The sequence below is a fragment of the Procambarus clarkii genome, chromosome 22, assembly GCF_040958095.1.
Source record: "Procambarus clarkii isolate CNS0578487 chromosome 22, FALCON_Pclarkii_2.0, whole genome shotgun sequence".
NCBI lineage: Eukaryota > Metazoa > Arthropoda > Malacostraca > Decapoda > Cambaridae > Procambarus > Procambarus clarkii.
In genome coordinates, this window is record NC_091171.1 from 30,657,256 (window position 1) to 30,676,685 (window position 19,430).

At 42.4% G+C, this 19,430-nt stretch overlaps 1 protein-coding gene across 8 annotated transcripts in view; it reads left to right on the top strand.

Annotated features, from left to right (window-relative positions):
* LOC123758464 (Smrter) overlaps window positions 1-19,430 on the top strand; it is a 730,161-nt gene that overhangs the window by 627,660 nt on the left and 83,071 nt on the right. For 6 of the 8 annotated variants that reach the window (XM_069328783.1, XM_069328777.1, XM_069328778.1 and 3 more), the window contains 5 exons: window positions 7,696-7,728; window positions 11,402-11,570; window positions 15,540-15,674; window positions 16,330-16,476; window positions 18,675-18,743. In XM_069328783.1, coding sequence (XP_069184884.1) covers window positions 7,696-7,728; window positions 11,402-11,570; window positions 15,540-15,674; window positions 16,330-16,476; window positions 18,675-18,743 — 553 coding nt within the window. The remainder of the gene's footprint in view (window positions 1-7,695; window positions 7,729-11,401; window positions 11,571-15,539; window positions 15,675-16,329; window positions 16,477-18,674; window positions 18,744-19,430) is intronic. The other 2 variants (XM_045742901.2, XM_045742921.2) reach the window with 1 other exon arrangement.

Consider the following 19,430-nt stretch of genomic DNA (forward strand, 5'->3'; position numbering starts at 1 on the left):
AGCACATGGTCAAAGGAGGAGCTAGATAGTAAACGTGAAGGTCTTATAACAATAATGAGAGAGATTATAGCGAGAGCGGATAACGATAGATCACGACTGTTGATAGTCGGTGACTTCAACTTGAAATCCATAGACTGGGAAGCATATGAAGCTAAAACAGAAGATTTTTGGACCTGTAAATTTGTAGACCTCATCCTGGAAACATTCTTGTATCAACATGTTAAACAAGCTACGAGGATGAGGGAAGGGGACGTTCCCTCCATGCTAGATTTGATATTTACCAGGAAGGAGGAAGAGATATTTGACATTCAGTACCTTCCTCCCTTGGGTAAAAGTGACCATGTCTTTTTGGGAATAAAGTATGCAATGCGTTATAAGCTGGAAGAAAATAAGGAGGTTGAAACAGTTGAAAAACCAGACTTCAGGAGAGGACATTATGGTGACCTTAGAAATTTTTTTAGTGAGTATAATTGGACAGACTTGATGCTAGGCAAGGAAGTGAATGAGATGTATGGCAAGTTTTGTGAAATATATGATAAAGGCACAAAAAAATTTATACCAAAACAGAGATGCAGAACTAGGAAACAGGATTGGTTCAATAGAAATTGCGAGAGGGCTAGAGACCGAAAGACACAAAAATGGAATCAATACAGGAAGAGGCCGAACCCCCAAACATACCAGCGATACAAAGATGCGAGAAACAACTACACGGCAGTGAGGAGAGAGGCAGAAAGAAATTTTGAAAAAGGGATTGCGGACAAATGTAAAACAGAACCAGGTCTATTCTATAAATTCATAAACAACAAATTGCAGGTAAAGGATAATATTCAGAGGTTGAAAATGGGAAATAGATTCACGGAAGATGAAAAGGAAATGTGTGAAACACTAAACGAAAAGTTCCAAAGTGTGTTTGTACAAAATGAAATCTTTAGGGAACCAGATACAATAAGAATTCCAGAGAACAACATAGAACACATAGAGGTGTCTAGAGACGAAGTGGAAAAAATGCTCAAGGAGCTCGGTAAGAACAAAGCAGTTGGCCCAGATGGCGTTTCACCATGGGTTCTGAGAGAATGTGCATCTGAGCTCAGCATTCCACTTCACCTGATCTTTCAGGCATCCCTGTGTACAGGAATCGTAGCAGACGGGTGGAAACAGGCTAACATAGTTCCAGTCTACAAAAGTGGCAGCAGGGAAGACCCCCTCAATTATAGACCTGTATCATTGACAAGTGTAATAGTGAAAGTATTGGAAAAACTAATCAAAACTAAATGGGTAGAACACCTAGAGAGAAATGATATAATATCAGACAGACAGTATGGTTTTCGATCTGGAAGATCCTGTGTATCGAATTTACTCAGTTTCTATGATCGAGCCACAGAGATATTACAGGAAAGAGATGGTTGGGTTGACTGCATCTATCTGGACCTAAAAAAGGCTTTTGACAGAGTTCCACATAAGAGGTTGTTCTGGAAACTGGAAAATATTGGAGGGGTGACAGGTAAGCTTCTATCATGGATGAAAAATTTTCTGACTGATAGAAAAAATGAGGGCAGTAATCAGAGGCAATGTATCGGAATGGAGAAATGTCACAAGTGGAGTACCACAGGGTTCAGTTCTTGCACCAGTGATGTTTATTGTGTACATAAATGATCTACCAGTTGGTATACAGAATTATATGAACATGTTTGCTGATGATGCTAAGATAATAGGAAGGATAAGAAATTTAGATGACTTGTCATGCCCTTCAAGAAGACCTGGACAAAATAAGTATATGGAGCACCACTTGGCAAATGGAATTTAATGTTAATAAATGTCATCTTATGGAATGTGGAATAGGAGAACATAGACCCCACACAACCTATATATTATGTGAGAAATCTTTAAAGAATTCTGATAAAGAAAGAGATCTAGGAGTGGTTCTAGATAGAAAACTATCACCTGAGGACCACATAAAGAATATTGTGCAAGGAGCCTATGCTATGCTTTCTAACTTCAGAATTGCATTTAAATACATGGATGGCGATATACTAAAGAAATTGTTCATGACTTTTGTTAGGCCAAAGCTAGAATATGCAGCTGTTGTGTGGTGCCCATATCTTAAGAAGCACATCAACAAACTGGAAAAGGTGCAAAGACACGCTACTAAGTGGCTCCCAGAACTGAAGGGCATGAGCTACGAGGAGAGGTTAGCATTAAACATGCCAAAACTAGAAGACAGAAGAAAAAGAGGTGATATGATCACTACATACAAAATAGTAACAAGAATTGATAAAATCGACAGGGAAGATTTCCTAAGACCTGGAACTTTAAGAACAAGAGGTCATAGATTTAAACTTGCTAATGGTTGTTTCCTTAGTGTAGACTGCAGTGTGGAAACCTATTTTTTGTATTTGGTTGCATGGCTGTTTTTGATAAGAAGTTCGAAAGTCTGCGTGGTTTTGTAGAATATGAACTCCTTGTCAAAAACAGCCCGAAGCCGACGGAGAACCCTCTACAGCAGTCAAGCGTTGTATACATGTACACTTGCCCCCATGAAGGATGTAACCTTCAATCTAAATACATAGGTATGACGTCGACCTAGCTGACGCGGCGTTTGACATGTCATCTTCAATCCGGTGCCCCCAGGAATCGCATGAGACAAGCCCATGCATGACATCACCCTAACAAGAGAAATGAACAAAAATACCTATATAATAGAGAAAACCCAAGATGCAAGAAGATTACAAATTCTTGAAGCAATTCACATAAGAATATAACAACCTACCATGAACACCCAAATCACGAAACTATTTACTCTACCCACCATGAGAGTAAGGACAAGACGAGAACATAACGATGTCAACACAGAAGACACTGTTCAACATAACAGGCCAATTACACCTGATTAATCTTTGTATGTAGTGGGATCGGGTGGTTAAAGATAGGAGCTGCCTCGTATGGGCCAATAAGCCTTCTGTAGTTACCTTTATTCGTATGTTCGTTTGTGCTTTGTCCCCCATTTATCCCCTATGTATCCCCTTTTTTACCTTTATTGTACTGGTCTTATCACCTGACCCCGTACGGATATAAATCAACGAGTTTTGTAATTTCTTTTCACTTAAGAATGAACCATGGAGGTTCAAAATGTTGTGCAAATTGTATAAATAAGTGTAATACATTCTATAGTAATTCACTTTTTTCTTCACCTTGAAATAACAAAAATGAGTTTTGGAGAACACCTCTTTCAGCTAAGCCCTGATGCTAGGAAAATAGTTAGAGGGAAAGAAGCCCTAAATCAGAAGATAGTAAATACAGAATATGCGGTCATATTCAATGAGACATGTTTAAAAGAAAACCTGCTGCCAGTATACACACACACACACACACACACACACACACACACACACACACACACACACACACACACACACACACACACACACACACACACACACACACACACACACATATATATAATTTATATATATATATATATATATATATATATATAATTTATATATATATATATATATATAATTTATATATATATATATATATATAATTTATATATATATATATATATATATATAATTTATATATATATATATATATATATATATATATATATATATATATATATATATATATATAATATGTCGTACCTAGTAGCCAGAACGCACTTCTCAGCCTACTATGCAAGGCCCGATTTGCCTAATAAGCCAAGTTTTCCTGAATTATTATATTTTCTCTAATTTTTTTATTATGAAATGATAAAGCTACCCATTTAATTATGTATGAGGTCAATTTTATTTTATTAGAGTTAAAATTAACGTAGATATATGACCGAACCTAAACAACCCTACCTAACCTAACCTAACCTATCTTTATAGGTTAGGTTAGGTTAGGTAGCCGAAAAAGTTAGGTTAGGTTAGGTTAGGTAGGTTAGGTAGCCGAAAAATAATTAATTCATGAAAACTTGGCTTATTAGGCAAATCGGGCCTTGCATAGTAGGCTGAGAAGTGCGTTCTGGCTACTAAGTACGACATATTATATATATATATATATATATATATATATATATATAATAAATATATATATATAATAAATATATATATATATATAATAAATATATATAAATAAAGGGAGTACCACCTCTGGCTGGAAGAAGGGGGACCCATAGCCTCGGAGGAAACCACACATAACGCATTGGAGGGAATGTGGGTCCCCTCCAATACAGTTTCTGTGTGCTTTTCTCCTACCACCCCCTTCCCTTTTTTTTCCTTTATTGTGTATTTAAAGGTTACAAAACATACAAGACAAATGCCTAAAGGTTATGGATCTCTTGAAGCTCCTCCGCTTCTGGACAGGAACCGAGGACGCAGCAAGCATTTCCCCTCTGGATCGCCACACTGAGACGCTGAAATAAAAAACTGGAAGCCCTTGGGTCTCTGGTGACGTCAATGAGCTTGGACCCCAATTCCTTGAGAAATCCCAAGGCACTCTTGCCCCAGGGGCCATGCGTCTCAGGACGCTATGGGAACAAAGAGGTATTGACCTTCCAGTCGCCTGTACTTGAGTGATTTTGCTGTTTCCCTGTGGTTGGCCGCCCCACCTGCTTGATCAGCTCCGAAGTGTACATAGGTGTCAGCCAGGGTGGATACACATGTGTAGTCCCACACCAACTGTCTACCCTCCTTCCATGAGTACAGTATATGGTGATGCCATCAGGGCGAAGTGCTGGGAAATCCGGGTTTTGGACCCGTAGGATGCGAGGTTCTCTCTCCGCTGGGCACCCAGCTGAGACGAGGCTTCTCTTGATGATGTCATTGACCTCGTTGTGTCTTGCATGCCAGCCCTTTGTGCTTCCGCAATGCAACCCATGCAGTCCGTATTGGTCTGCTTCCACCCTGTTGCAAATACACTTGTATTCAGTGTGAATTGGGGCACCAAGGCGGAGGGCCACTGCTACACGAAGGGATTCTGGATCTAGGCGCGTGCCCATTGCAGACATGGGTACTGCCAGGAGGAAGTCTCCTGCATGGGGGGCACGCACTGCTCTGAGGCGGGCTTTCTCCTTGTCTGATGTTGCGACGCTTAGCATGGCATCAGCTACTTTTTCCACTAGAGGGTGGTCCCAGCCGGACTGTTTGTGTTGTTTTGTTGGCTCTATAATGGTTGCTGGGGCTGCAAGAACATTCCACTGATTTGAACATTCAGTGAAAGCAGGATCGTGTATTCCTGCTGAATCTCTCAGGGTTGTAGGTAAAATATCTCTGACGAGGTCGTGCGATGCATGAGAGGAGGAAAGGAAGGCTGGTAGAGCAATTTGGGAGGCTGTGCGGACACCAAGGCCGCCGAGTCTTACAGGAAGGGTTGCTTGCTCCCACTTGAGAGTCGTCCAATGGCAGGTTCAGGACTTTCACCAGCATGGACCTCAGAAGGGTGTCATACACATTTAACTTAGGGCTGCTGTAGGATGGAGAACATCTCAGAAAGTAGGTCAACTTAGGGAGAGACAGGCATCTTGTAAGGAGAAAGAGAGCATCATGGGCATCAATCTTGTCAATCCTGTCCTGCATTCTCTTTAGGTCAGTGATTTTTGCAGCCAGGACCTACTCGATTGCTCGTGGTCCAATGGGGGCACCCAGGAGAGTGCAGTCCGGTGGCTCGACAACGAGAATGTCTGGAAGAGCATTTTGTATTTGCCCAGTGATGTCTGGGTTGCGGGAGATTATTTCACATTTGGATGCATTGAGAATGAGGCCTAAGGCTGCTCCCTGCTCCTGGATTTTCCTTATATCCCCCAAAATGGTTTCCGGAGTTCCAGCTAGAGTGCCATCATCCAGGTACCAGATGTTTAGCTCGCTTGTCAGACTATCAGTGACCTCTTTGATAGCTAGGCAGAAAAGGAGGGAGGCTAAGGGGTCACCTTGTTGGACACCTTCACAGGAGTTTATTTCATGCTCCCCAAAAAGAAGCTTAGAGTCCCCACTGTAGCACGATCGGATGAATGGGTAAAGGGGATGGAAATGGTTGTGTACAGCCCTGAGGACAGCGTCTCGTCTGACTTGATTGAAGGCATTTTGGAAGTCAAGCTTTACTAGTGCCTTCTGGTCCGGGAGATCAACAATGTAAGCCCGCGCTGCATGTGCTGCAGCTTCACAACCTAGGGGAATCCCAAACCCGAGCTGATGAGGTTTCAGCAAGGTGGCTGCTTCCTGACTGATAGATCTCACTGCAGCCTTAGCTACAAGGCGTCGGAGGGTGTTGCCAACGGCAATGGGCCTGATACCCCTATCCTTCTTCTTTAGAGCACAGAGTGCTGCTCCATAAAAGACAGGCCTGATGTCCTCAGGGATGCCGCCAGCCAAACACATGTTGGAGAATCTGGTAAGTTCCACTAGAAGGTCCTTTGCAGCATCTCCAAGCACCGGGTTCAGCATTTGTTTGATGTGCTGGGGTCTTAGTCCTGTAAAGCCCCCCTGCTGAACCTGTTGGGAAAGACATGGCTGCTTTGTACACCTCAGATTCTCGAACAGTCAAGGGTTCTATGCCAGCATTGTTTTCCTGGGGATCCCTGCTGCTGTCGGGGGCTCTGGGTGGGTGTTTGTCTTGAAGAGCCTCTGCTGTCGTGGCATTCCTGGGGGCAATAGTGTCATCGCTGGTCATGATTCTGATGGCACCTGTGGTATTGCCCTCTTCTATTTTCCTGGTGATCTGTGCTCTCATTTTGTGGTTCTCAGATGAGTTATTGTTGGTCGTCCTGCGGCTGGTGTTCTTGGCACGAGGGGGGAGGCGGACCAGGTTGTCTGCTCTTTTATTTATTTTTATAGATTTTATATATATATATATATATATATATATATATATATATATATATATATATATATATATATATATATATATATATATAATATAATATAAAATCAGAGAGAGCTCCTCCCGTGAAAAGTTCAAACCTTTGGCTGAGAGAGATACTGTAATAAACACCTTGATATGTCCAGTACTCTGACCAAATGACTACCAGACTGTTAAAAGTCATTGGTAGCCATTTGTCATTACAAATTTATAAGTGTAATATATTCTACAGTTGATTATTTTGTTTTCTTCACCACGAACAAAGATGGCATTTGGAGAAATCCTCTTCCAATTAAACCAATATGCAAGAGCACTAGTCAGTGATAAAAGCCAAGAAACTAATAAATACAGAATATGCAGTCATTCAATGAAATGTAATATTATGTACATGTGTTCCAGCCTTTATAGTAAATTAAGCTCATTATTAATAATAATATACTTTGATGGTAACATTTATACAGTGATGTATAAGGGGAATAAGGAATTTGTTAGGTATAAGTATATATCTTATTTATTGTTTAGGTCATTTATTTATTGCCATATTAAGTTGTTTAGGTTAGTCATTTTAATATTAAGATTTAAGGCTTTGCTACATAGTATTTTATATATATGAGGCTGTATTGTTAGATATAACAAAATATTCCCTTTTAACCTTTAAGTTGTTTGTCCCTTGTGTGAAGCTTCATCTAGTCCAACTAACGTGGACACAGCAAATGGGCAGTGGCTCAAGGTTGGGTAGTAGTATGCCCCATTGGCTTGTGCTCTTCCCTTGTATCCTCTCCTGTAATATGTTTGTCTGTATGTGTGTGTAACCATAGACAGAACCGATCCGCTAACTTCGCCCTCCCTCCGCAGGCCCTACTCGCGAGCAGGGGCGGAGATCTTATGGTATGTGACAGAACAAGGTGTGACGCTCTCTCTTTCCTCTCATCAATTTCCCCCTACTCTCTCACCCATCTTCCTCTCTTCCATTTCCCCTTTCTCTCTCACCCATCTTTTCCCCATGTGTGTCTTCTGTTCCCATCCCCCACTCCACTCCTGCATCCAGTATTTCTTTCTAAACTAAGATGGGTTAATGTAATGTCTGAATTATGTTAGCTTTTCAACAATAGGTTTTATCATGCTATATCATGCTAGAACTTGTTGTTCTAGCATGATCTAGTCATTGTTCATAAATCAGTCCTGAGATTTGTAGGAATTTCATATCCTTGTACTCAATAACAGATGATCTTAATCCTGGTTAATTAGGGCACTCTTCAATCTAAGAGAAAATATTGAGACTATACGATAGTGTGCGTGCTGGGAGAGTCAAAGGATGCATCTTCAATCTCAATGTATGGCGTCAATTTTTTCTCATAGATACTTCACGTTCTCATGATTTTATTTGTGCATCTTCGTTCTAAATACAAGTTTGTCATATTTGTATTCCATTCAGTACAAAGTAAGACTCGTTGAGCTATAAGACATTCTCGAGTTCATCAAAGCTCGAGAGACTTATGTTGCCAAACCTTGAAGGACACAGGAATGGTCTGGACCCCCTGAGTTTACCCCCCCTTTCTGCTCCTCCTCCCTTCCCCCCCCCCTTCCCCTCCCTTCCCCCTACCTTCCCCCCCCTTCCCCCCTCCCCTTCCCCCCTCCCCTTCCCCCCTCCCCTTCCCCCCTCCCCCCCTCCCCCCCTCCCCTTCCCCCCTCCCCCCCCTCCCCCTCCCATCTCTCCACCCTCCTCCCTCCTCTCATTCCCCTCCCCCTCTCATATCCTCCTCCCCACCTCTCATATCCTCCCCCCCCTCTCTCATATCCCCCGCTCTCCTCTCATGTCCCCCTCTCTCCTCTCATATCCCCCTCTCTCCTCTCTCTCTCTCCCCCCCCCCTCTCATATCCCACCTCCCTCCTCTCTCTCTCCCCTCTCATATCCCCCTCTCTCCCCTTCTCCTCTCTCTCTCTCTCTCTCTCTCTCTCTCTCTCTCTCTCTCTCTCTCTCTCTCTCTCTCTCTCTCTCTCTCTCTCTCTCTCTCTCTCTCTCTCTCTCTCTCTCTCTCTCTCTCTCTCTCTCTCTCTCTCTCTCTCTCTCTCTCTCTCTCTCTCTCTCTCTCTCTCTCTCTCTCTCTCTCTCTCTCTCTCTCTCTCTCTCTCTCTCTCTCTCTCTCTCTCTCTCTCTCTCTCTCTCTCTCTCTCTCTCTCTCTCTCTCTCTCTCTCTCTCTCTCTCTCTCTCTCTCTCTCTCTCTCTCTCTCTCTCTCTCTCTCTCTCTCTCTCTCTCTCTCTCTCTCTCTCTCTCTCTCTCTCTCTCTCTCTCTCTCTCTCTCTCTCTCTCTCTCTCTCTCTCTCTCTCTCTCTCTCTCTCTCTCTCTCTCTCTCTCTCTCTCTCTCTCTCTCTCTCTCTCTCTCTCTCTCTCTCTCTCTCTCTCTCTCTCTCTCTCTCTCTCTCTCTCTCTCTCTCTCTCTCTCTCTCTCTCTCTCTCTCTCTCTCTCTCTCTCTCTCTCTCTCTCTCTCTCTCTCTCTCTCTCTCTCTCTCTCTCTCTCTCTCTCTCTCTCTCTCTCTCTCTCTCTCTCTCTCTCTCTCTCTCTCTCTCTCTCTCTCTCTCTCTCTCTCTCTCTCTCTCTCTCTCTCTCTCTCTCTCTCTCTCTCTCTCTCTCTCTCTCTCTCTCTCTCTCTCTCTCTCTCTCTCTCTCTCTCTCTCTCTCTCTCTCTCTCTCTCTCTCTCTCTCTCTCTCTCTCTCTCTCTCTCTCTCTCTCTCTCTCTCTCTCTCTCTCTCTCTCTCTCTCCTCTCTCTCTCTCTCTCTCTCTCTCTCTCTCTCTCTCTCTCTCTCTCTCTCTCTCTCTCTCTCTCTCTCTCTCTCTCTCTCTCTCTCTCTCTCTCTCTCTCTCTCTCTCTCTCTCTCTCTCTCTCTCTCTCTCTCTCTCTCTCTCTCTCTCTCTCTCTCTCTCTCTCTCTCTCTCTCTCTCTCTCTCTCTCTCTCTCTCTCTCTCTCTCTCTCTCTCTCTCTCTCTCTCTCCTTCTCTCTCTCTCTCTCTCTCTCCTCTCTCTCTCTCTCTCTCTCTCTCTCTCTCTCTCTCTCTCTCTCTCTCTCTCTCTCTCTCTCTCTCTCTCTCTCTCTCTCTCTCTCTCTCTCTCTCTCTCTCTCTCTCTCTCTCTCTCTCTCTCTCTCTCTCTCTCTCTCTCTCTCTCTCTCTCTCTCTCTCTCTCTCTCTCTCTCTCTCTCTCTCTCTCTCTCTCTCTCTCTCTCTCTCTCTCTCTCTCTCTCTCTCTCTCTCTCTCTCTCTCTCTCTCTCTCTCTCTCTCTCTCTCTCTCTCTCTCTCTCTCTCTCTCTCTCTCTCTCTCTCTCTCTCTCTCTCTCTCTCTCTCTCTCTCTCTCTCTCTCTCTCTCTCTCTCTCTCTCTCTCTCTCTCTCTCTCTCTCTCTCTCTCTCTCTCTCTCTCTCTCTCTCTCTCTCTCTCTCTCTCTCTCTCTCTCTCTCTCTCTCTCTCTCTCTCTCTCTCTCTCTCTCTCTCTCTCTCTCTCTCTCTCTCTCCTTCTCTCTCTCTCTCTCTCTCTCTCTCTCTCTCTCTCTCTCTCTCTCTCTCTCTCTCTCTCTCTCTCTCTCTCTCTCTCTCTCTCTCTCTCTCTCTCTCTCTCTCTCTCCTCTCTCTCTCTCTCTCTCTCTCTCTCTCTCTCTCTCTCTCTCTCTCTCTCTCTCTCTCTCTCTCTCTCTCTCTCTCTCTCTCTCTCTCTCTCTCTCTCTCTCTCTCTCTCTCTCTCTCTCTCTCTCTCTCTCTCTCTCTCTCTCTCTCTCTCTCTCTCTCTCTCTCTCTCTCTCTCTCTCTCTCTCTCTCTCTCTCTCTCTCTCTCTCTCTCTCTCTCTCTCTCTCTCTCTCTCTCTCTCTCTCTCTCTCTCTCTCTCTCTCTCTCTCTCCTCTCTCTCTCTCTCTCTCTCTCTCTCTCTCTCTCTCTCTCTCTCTCTCTCTCTCTCTCTCTCTCTCTCTCCTCTCTCTCTCTCTCTCTCTCTCTCTCTCTCTCTCTCTCTCTCTCTCTCTCTCTCTCTCTCTCTCTCTCTCTCTCTCTCTCTCTCTCTCTCTCTCTCTCTCTCTCTCTCTCTCTCTCTCTCTCTCTCTCTCTCTCTCTCTCTCTCTCTCTCTCTCTCTCTCTCTCTCTCTCTCTCTCTCTCTGCGCCATTGCTTAATTTGACCTATAATTCTTATTCCCAATTTATTATATACTGCTCATCTTAGAGCTTGTGTTAATTTTAAGAGTTTTACATTAATGAATTCACACAAACCCTCCTTAAGTTCATTTTGCTTATGAAATGTATTGTTGTAAGTTGTAAAGATAAGTTACATGTATGCTAGTCCTCCTGTAATTCCACATAATTTTGAATCTACCTTTACTTAATTAGCTTGCTTGGAGGTTCAGTTGTAGTTTGATTGGGACAGCTTCACTGGTGACAGGTGTTTATTTTTCTGGAGTACGTAATGTTCATGTGCAGGGTAGTTCACGTGAGGAGGAGGAGGAGGGGAGGTTGTGTAGGAGTGTGTGAACAGTCAGAGTAATGTGAGAGGTAATACAGGGTTCTCTTTGCAGGCCTTATGCTCATGGCCGGACAGACATGATGCCCCTGGTTCCAAGTAACCCCTTGGCTATTAGTACTACCATAGACTCCAGCAAAAGAATCAAGCTTGTCCCACCCATCAAGCCTGACAATCGTGTCCCTTTAGTAATAGATACTTCGGACAACAATCACACCAACCGGGTGAGTGACTACATGCTTGTGCCGTGCTCTTGCCTGCACAAGTCCTACTTTCATCTTCATGCTTTAGTTCTGTTTTATTCACAGTTGGTAGAGGTTTGTTAAGTCTAGTGAAGAGTTATTAACTGCGCAATAGGGTTACTTTTAGGTGGTTCTGAGGATCAGTGTATATGTGACTCGATATCTAACCATGCCTCCTGGTTGGTGGTCTGGTCAACCGGGCTGTTAAATGCTACTGCTCGCATAATTACAGCCTAATTTATCAGATATCCTTTGGAGGCATTTTAATTAATTGATTTTATAAACTATTAATTGTGATAGGTTGTACTGTATTTGCCTAGTTGTATTTGCAAGGGAATGAGCCATGACTTTTGGGCCTCACTGCTTAACCCTTCATTGACTGGTGTATAGGTTCCAGAGCCTATTTAAGCAGTGTGTGTGATGGTTCATTGATTCTTCAACATACAGTATACTGTACATGGATGGGGTAATCATGATAACAAGTTATAGATAGAAGAGATAGATATAGATAGAAGTGTGTGAACCTTGTGTTTGTTATGAGTAAAAGGAATATGCTAACTACAATTTATGCAACTGATGTTTATATTGTAGTGGAGAATACTGGAGATTTATGTGGATTATTGTTGTTTGAGGGAGTCTTGAAAGGGAATTTAGACTGAAGTAATGTTATGGTGGTTGAAAGGGAGATGAATTCTGTGAAAAATTAATTTAAATGGAGGAGTGTTAGCAGTTGATGTATAAATAGTTTACCTAGGATGTGTGGTCGAGCTGTAGCACCACAGTTAGTGCAGTTGGCTTGCAACTGAATGTATTGTGCTTGAACTTTGTTCCTAGACAAGGTGAGTTGTTGGGTTATAGGTATTGAGGAGTTAGCCAGCTTTTGTGGCTTGCATCCTGGGAGCTTGAGCCGCTCACTCACTGGCCTAGGGAAAACCTCAGTAGACCTAACAGATTTCCTGTAACTGATGATGATAGCAAAATATAATGTGAAAGAAAGGGAAGTTGCTGGTGCAATGAACATTTTTGTTAGGCTCGGTTAGGTAGTAAAGTATAGAAGTAGACGCTGTCAGAGAGCATGGAGTGGTAATACACGAACTTGTCAGGATGCAAGATGCTGGTGTTTTGTGAACATGATAAATCTAGAATTAAAGCAGTAGAAATGGGCATTCCTACAGTTATGTGTAACATTTAAAGAGTATAAAAGAGTAAGAATGAAAATGACATGAACAACTGTAGAGTATAAAAGTTGATTACTCATAAGATTTATGAAAGTGTACCAAGATGATTTGATTAGATTGAATAAGTGGATGATGATTGACTTGTGGACAGATGTATTGGATTGAATTTTTGGGAATTTGGTGCCAAGATGATGGGTAGACATAGGCCAGAATTCATCAGAATTTACTTGTCCAGTTATGAAACCTGTGTGCCCTTTCTCATTAATAGCAGCCAAATTTGCATTTATTAAACAGTACGACCTCCAATGCACCGAGAGGGTGTCTATAACAATAACCTTGGATTGCAGACTTTTGATTCTTGTAAACTGTTTAATAAATACAGATTCAGCCGCAAGGATCGTGAAATCATGAAAGGTTCATACGTGACGTTTGATGAATCCTGACCCTGGTATGTAGGAAAGTTAAGTCTGAGTTTGAGCAGTGTATGAAAAGTGTTAAGGAGCGTGGCTAGGAGCAGCAGTTTATGAAGTGAATGTTTGACATTTGTATTGTATATATATGAGAGTTATGTCATGCTTCCATGCAAGGCTCATGGAGTAAAACTTTCCCTCGTAAATCAGTGAACCTCCTGGCCTCAAATATGCAAGTTCAAAATGTCTAGGGGTGAGTGAAAGTCTTAAGTAAAATCCACACCAGTTAACTGGGGCAAACTTATCTACACTGACACAACTTATTTACAATCTCTATATACATATATACCCACAACCAAGTAAGTTAGTACAATGCACAAGTCATAGCAGCTAGATGTCACTAAGCAAAGATCACCTAATAACATTGGTACACTAAACAGCTCAAGACTGGCTGGTAGGGTGTGAACATGGTGGGTGGTGACGTTACATAACCAGAGTGAGGGGTAATGTCTCGGCATGAACATCAGTAAACACAAGTCGGTGAACTATCATTTTGCTTTCTGAAAAACTAAGTTCCAACTGGACTGGCAAATGGCAAAGTTAAAAAATTCTTTCTCAAAAGTCAAAGTCCACAATGACAGAAAATATGAGTCAAGAAACACTACTGAAGTTAGTCCACAATGACTGACAAATGGCAAAGTCAATTACTCATCTTCAAACGTCAGGTAAAATAACTGAAAAATCTGGCAAGAGTCGGAAATCGCCTCTCAAAAGTTAAAGTTCACACAGGCATCCAAAATATGACGAGTTCCCAAATGGAGATAACAATTATAAGTCACTTCACAAGAGTTATAATTTGCAAATTTAGTGATTAACACTTATTTTAACTCTGATCCCCACAATAATCTTCTTGCCTTACTGGTAAGAAGACAATCTCTCTGAGAGAGCACACACAACATGTGTGACCCGTGCAAAACCCAGAGACCAGCAAGTCAGCTCCTGGCTGGCCACCACAGGTCTACTAACAATACCAACATTGTACATTCATGTAAATGCCTCTCTGAGTAACAAAAAACAAACATAAAATACTTAAGTAAATTATACAACTCTGGGACATGCACAGATGTTCAACTACACAAAATTAGCTTAATACATACATACAACAGGAACAAGAAGCTGCCAACCACCTCACAGGTTGGCTGTATTGACAGACACTCAGGCACGGGATTGGGGGGGGGAGTGCTAGTGGCAGCAGGTGCTCCTCGCAACTGGTGAAATGAGCAGTTAACACTCGCACACTACATCATGTATACAATAACAATAATACAATGCAGTACTGTACATGTGTATATAATGACATTATAATACAGATATGCATAAATTTCAATACTGCAGCAGGAAAAAATACATAATACGAGGTACATTAACAATTAAAGGTATGACTGCAGTATATCCTGTTTAAACTGGTTAGGCTGGATCATAACAACAGCTCACATGGAACACTGTTACCCTAGTCTTATGAAGTAGTTGAGATTCTAATGTGGATGATTTTCTGAGGAGTAGATTGAGCCTTGAACAGGGCAGGTCTGTGCGGCACTGTTCCTTGACTTCTTGTATGTTCTGTGGATGACTAAAGGGTAAAGCTTAACTCGAGCTGTTGGATAGAAAAGCTCTAAGCCTGCTGTCAATACTATCTAGTCTGCTACTACTTTTAGTACTGTTGAATTACCTGGTCACTTTACTTGTGCTGCCTCAGTGCATTGTCCTTTTCATTAGTCTATACAGCTTGCAGTGGTTTTGGGGGATCAATGTCCCCCACAGCAAGGTATCTGACTAGGGCTCCTAATGAATGTTCCTCCTAATATAATGAATTCTTTTGTCTTAAAAATCATCATCATTGATACAAATCATGACAAATTATTCATCATTGTATTTCGTTGTCTGGGGAAGCTTAGTCAGGGTAATGTCCAGATGGCATGACAGGTAATTGAATGAGAAATGGTGTTTTGAACATGGTGTGGCCATGTTCAAAACATGGTAGGTGTAGGTGTGCACCTACACGTGGGTGTAGCTGGTATATCGGGTCTTTTATCATCTTTTTTTTTTTTATTCCAAATTAATGTAATCTTGGTTCTCGCTGGTTGTTTTGTTATAGTTATCAATTAAACAAAATAAAAATCCAAAGGTTTGAAATGTTGTCTATTAGTGATATTGATTGTTGAAATTTTTATTCATGATGCCAGATACAATAATTACAATTTCTGCCTGTTATCATCAGCTTTTAATACTGTTGATGACTTCTTTAACATATGTAGACAGTGTACTGTACATGTAAAGAGCACAAGTTGTTTGTCTCCGTACAGGAGTCTACATACACGCCGCAAGTAGAGGCCATCTCTCCCACTCTACCATCAGACCCCCGAGATGAATCCCCACTCCGCTCCACCAAAGATGATCTTCTAAAACATATTGAACAAGTAGACAGGGAAATTGCCAAGGTAAGGGTTTACATGAAGGAGGATGAGGATATAAACTGACATACAGGTGAACTTTGTTAAATAGTAATTCCATAGTCAAATTCATATGAAAATGTGCCACTAATGAAACTTGAATCTCTCTATATTTTTTGTTTAATTACCATCATTCACTGCAACAAGACTTTGGCTGCTACTAGACATGGCATTTATCTGTTGTGGCTCAGGCTACACAAGATGATCATCAGAGTCATCTAGTATAGGGGCCAGGCAGGTCACTTCTCATAAGACAGCCCACAGGCCCAAATATTAACTTTTGTAAAGGCACTATTTCTTCCACTTGCTGCAAGGAGGAGGTTGAACAGCCAAAGACGTCTGACATTCACATTTCTTACTGATTGTGCCTGTAGCGCCTCTACTCTCACTGATATGGTTGTTTCAATGGAGTGTGCTAGTGTTAATTCTATATGATGCTGAGACTTTAGAAGATATTGAGTGGTGACAAGCACCTTCAGTGCATCTTTAACCCTTTATCCTTGTAGTGCCCTTTTATTTTCCTCTTTGTTGACGTCTCCCCACCACTTGATAATGGCAACAAGGGTAATGCTGATATTTTTGTATTCAGCAGACTAGAAGGATTATAGGGAAGAAATATCTAGATTTTTCTCACTGTTGACAGGCAGAGTCCAGCATAGCTAAGCTTCGGAAAAAAGAGGGGGAGTTGCAGGTGGCGGCACAGAAGGGAGATGGAGCCAAGGCGGAAGAGGAGGACACCAAGGAACCCAGACATCATAGTATAGCACAGATTATTTATGCTGAAAATAGAGTGAGTTTATTGCATTTTTCTTCATTATTGTCTTTCGTTTTATTTTGTAAGGTTTTAGAATAAAAAATCTCTCGGTAATTTACAAAGTGTGTGTATTTGAGGAAGAGAAACGGTGTATTGGTACTATGATTACTTGGTAAAAATTAAATACAGACAGAAACAGCATTTCAAAAATTCAGTCATTCAATTAAATTTTTAATTTGAACAGTGTTCTTTAAATTTACGAAAATCTATAAGGCTAGTGATAAGATGATCAATGTACAGTATATTTTTTGTGTCTAGTTCACTCACTTATTTTTGCAATTTAAAGTGTTGTTGATGCAGATTTGTAACCCCAAATACCTGTGTTCATTCTTGGCTATCAGGTTATTGGGTATTGCTGGACAATATAATTTTTGTTGTCGGGGACAGGAAGCCTACTTAGGCTTACCGAGGTCCCTCTAGGCCAACTACTGATCTTTTCCAGGATGCTCCTCACAACAGCTGCCTAACTCCTGGGTACTTATTTACTGCTAGGTGAACAGAGGCATCAGGTGAAGAGAAACATGCCCAACCATTTCAGTCCTGCCCAAGGATTGAACCCGGGTCCTTTTGTTGGGAATTGAGGACATAGAGCAGTGTGCAAAAAGGACCCCATATATGCACATTGTCAGTAATTCTGCTGCTAGCTATCTCTTCCTGCCTAAAGAATTTTGCCTTAAACAGAGGCTGTTGGCTTGAAGTCTGGGTAAGAGAACATGGGGCCTTTAACCCTTAAGGACTTTAATCATTAAATTATTCCAATCATCATGTGCAATTTATTTCCCCATTTGATTTTGTTGGCTATTTTTAGTCGTGTGCCCCTCGATATAGTGTTTTAAATAGCTGCACCAACTAGAGCTGTATGTGGAAAATATGTTGAGTAAGAAAGTACCAACATGTAGGGGGTTACCTTGGAATAGCTGAAATAAGATAGTTTAGTCTTGTGACTGTAAAAGTGAGAGGCCAGTTGTGTGAGAGAGAGGTGTTTAGGTGAGTGTTGACCACCTGGGAAATGTTTCTCGGTTGGTCCACCTGGGAAATGTTTCTCGGTTGGTCCACCTGGGAAATGTTTCTCGGTTGGTCCACCTGGGAAATGTTTCTTGGTTGGTCCACCTGGGAAATGTTTCTCGGTTGGTCCACCTGGGAAATGTTTCTCGGTTGGTCCACCTGGGAAATGTTTCTTGGTTGGTCCACCTGGGAAATGTTTCTCGGTTGGTCCACCTGGGAAATGTTTCTCGGTTGGTCCACCTGGGAAATGTTTCTCGGATGGTCCACCTTGGAAATGTTTCTCGGTTGGTCCACCTGGGAAATGTTTCTCGGTTGGTCCACCTGGGAAATGTTTCTCGGTTGGTCCACCTGGGAAATGTTCCTCGGTTGGTCCACCTGGGAAATGTTCCTCGGTTGGTCCATCTGGGAAATGTTCCTCGGTTGGTCCACCTGGGAAATGTTCCTCGGTTGGTCCACCTGGGAAATGTTCCTTGGTTGGTCCACCTGGGAAATGTTCCTTGGTTGGTCCACCTGGGAAATGTTCCTCGGTTGGTCCACCTGGGAAATGTTCCTCGGTTGGTCCACCTGGGAAATGTTCCTCGGTTGGTCCACCTGGGAAATGTTCCTCGGTTGGTCCACCTGGGAAATGTTCCTCGGTTGGTCCACCTGGGAAATGTTCCTCGGTTGGTCCACCTGGGAAATGTTCCTCGGTTGGTCCACCTGGGAAATGTTCCTCGGTTGGTCCACCTGGGAAATGTTCCTCGGTTGGTCCACCTGGGAAATGTTCCTCGGTTGGTCCACCTGGGAAATGTTCCTCGGTTGGTCCACCTGGGAAATGTTCCTCGGTTGGTCCACCTGGGAAATGTTCCTCGGTTGGTCCATCTGGGAAATGTTCCTTGGTTGGTCCACCTGGGAAATGTTCCTCGGTTGGTCCACCTGGGAAATGTTCCTCGGTTGGTCCACCTGGGAAATGTTCCTCGGTTGGTCCACCTGGGAAATGTTCCTCGGTTGGTCCATCTGGGAAATGTTCCTTGGTTGGTCCACCTGGGAAATGTTCCTTGGTTGGTCCACCTGGGAAATTTTGTTTTCTTAGTTTCTGCACAACTATACATGGTATGAAAATAAATGTAATACTTCCAGTTTAGTACTTTAATGTAATAAGTGTATTTGTGGGTTTTTACCTTTCGCAGAAAAAGGCTGAGAAATCGCATAACATCCTGGATAAGCTGATGCCACCAACAGATGTGCCAACTGTGTTGGTGAGTATTCCACAACTGTTACTCACTGAAGGCTCCATCTAAATGGTTCTCAATGATGAAATGCATTGTTTAGGAGGTTCAGAGTTCATTGTTATATATATTACTACTTTCTTTTGAACATTTTATTTGGATTTGCTACTTTTTCTTGTAGAAGGTTTCACATGTGCACACAACAGCCACATTTAACATTCAGCATTCATTTGCAAATGTGCTATTAAGCCATAAGAAATTGAAGATTTACATAGCGCAATAAATAGTTAGTGATTCAGCACATTATCTATTGTGGCCCAGAAGGCAGTGTAAAATAATTAATTATTCGCTCTTGACAAACTTAATACAGTAGCAGTAAACACTTTTGGTAGGGTGACAGGAAATTCTACCATTTTTCTTACCTTGTTATGTCCTATGAAAGGAGAAGGGCAGGAAAGGGAACTGAGCATCACAGCACCCAGGAGACCATCCCTGGGAACTAGGGCAGACCCAGTCCCAGGAAAGTGATTCATATCATGATGCCTCTAAAGCTTACTAGCTGTAGAGGGAAAGCCAAAACAATCTGGCCTGGAAGAAACATAGCCTGGAGTGGGCTCTGGGAGTTCTGCTCCCCAAAGCCTGACCTGGTATCAGGCTTGACTTATAATAACTTGGTTCAGCGGGCTGGTGCTTGAGTGGTCCGCAGGTCCATATATC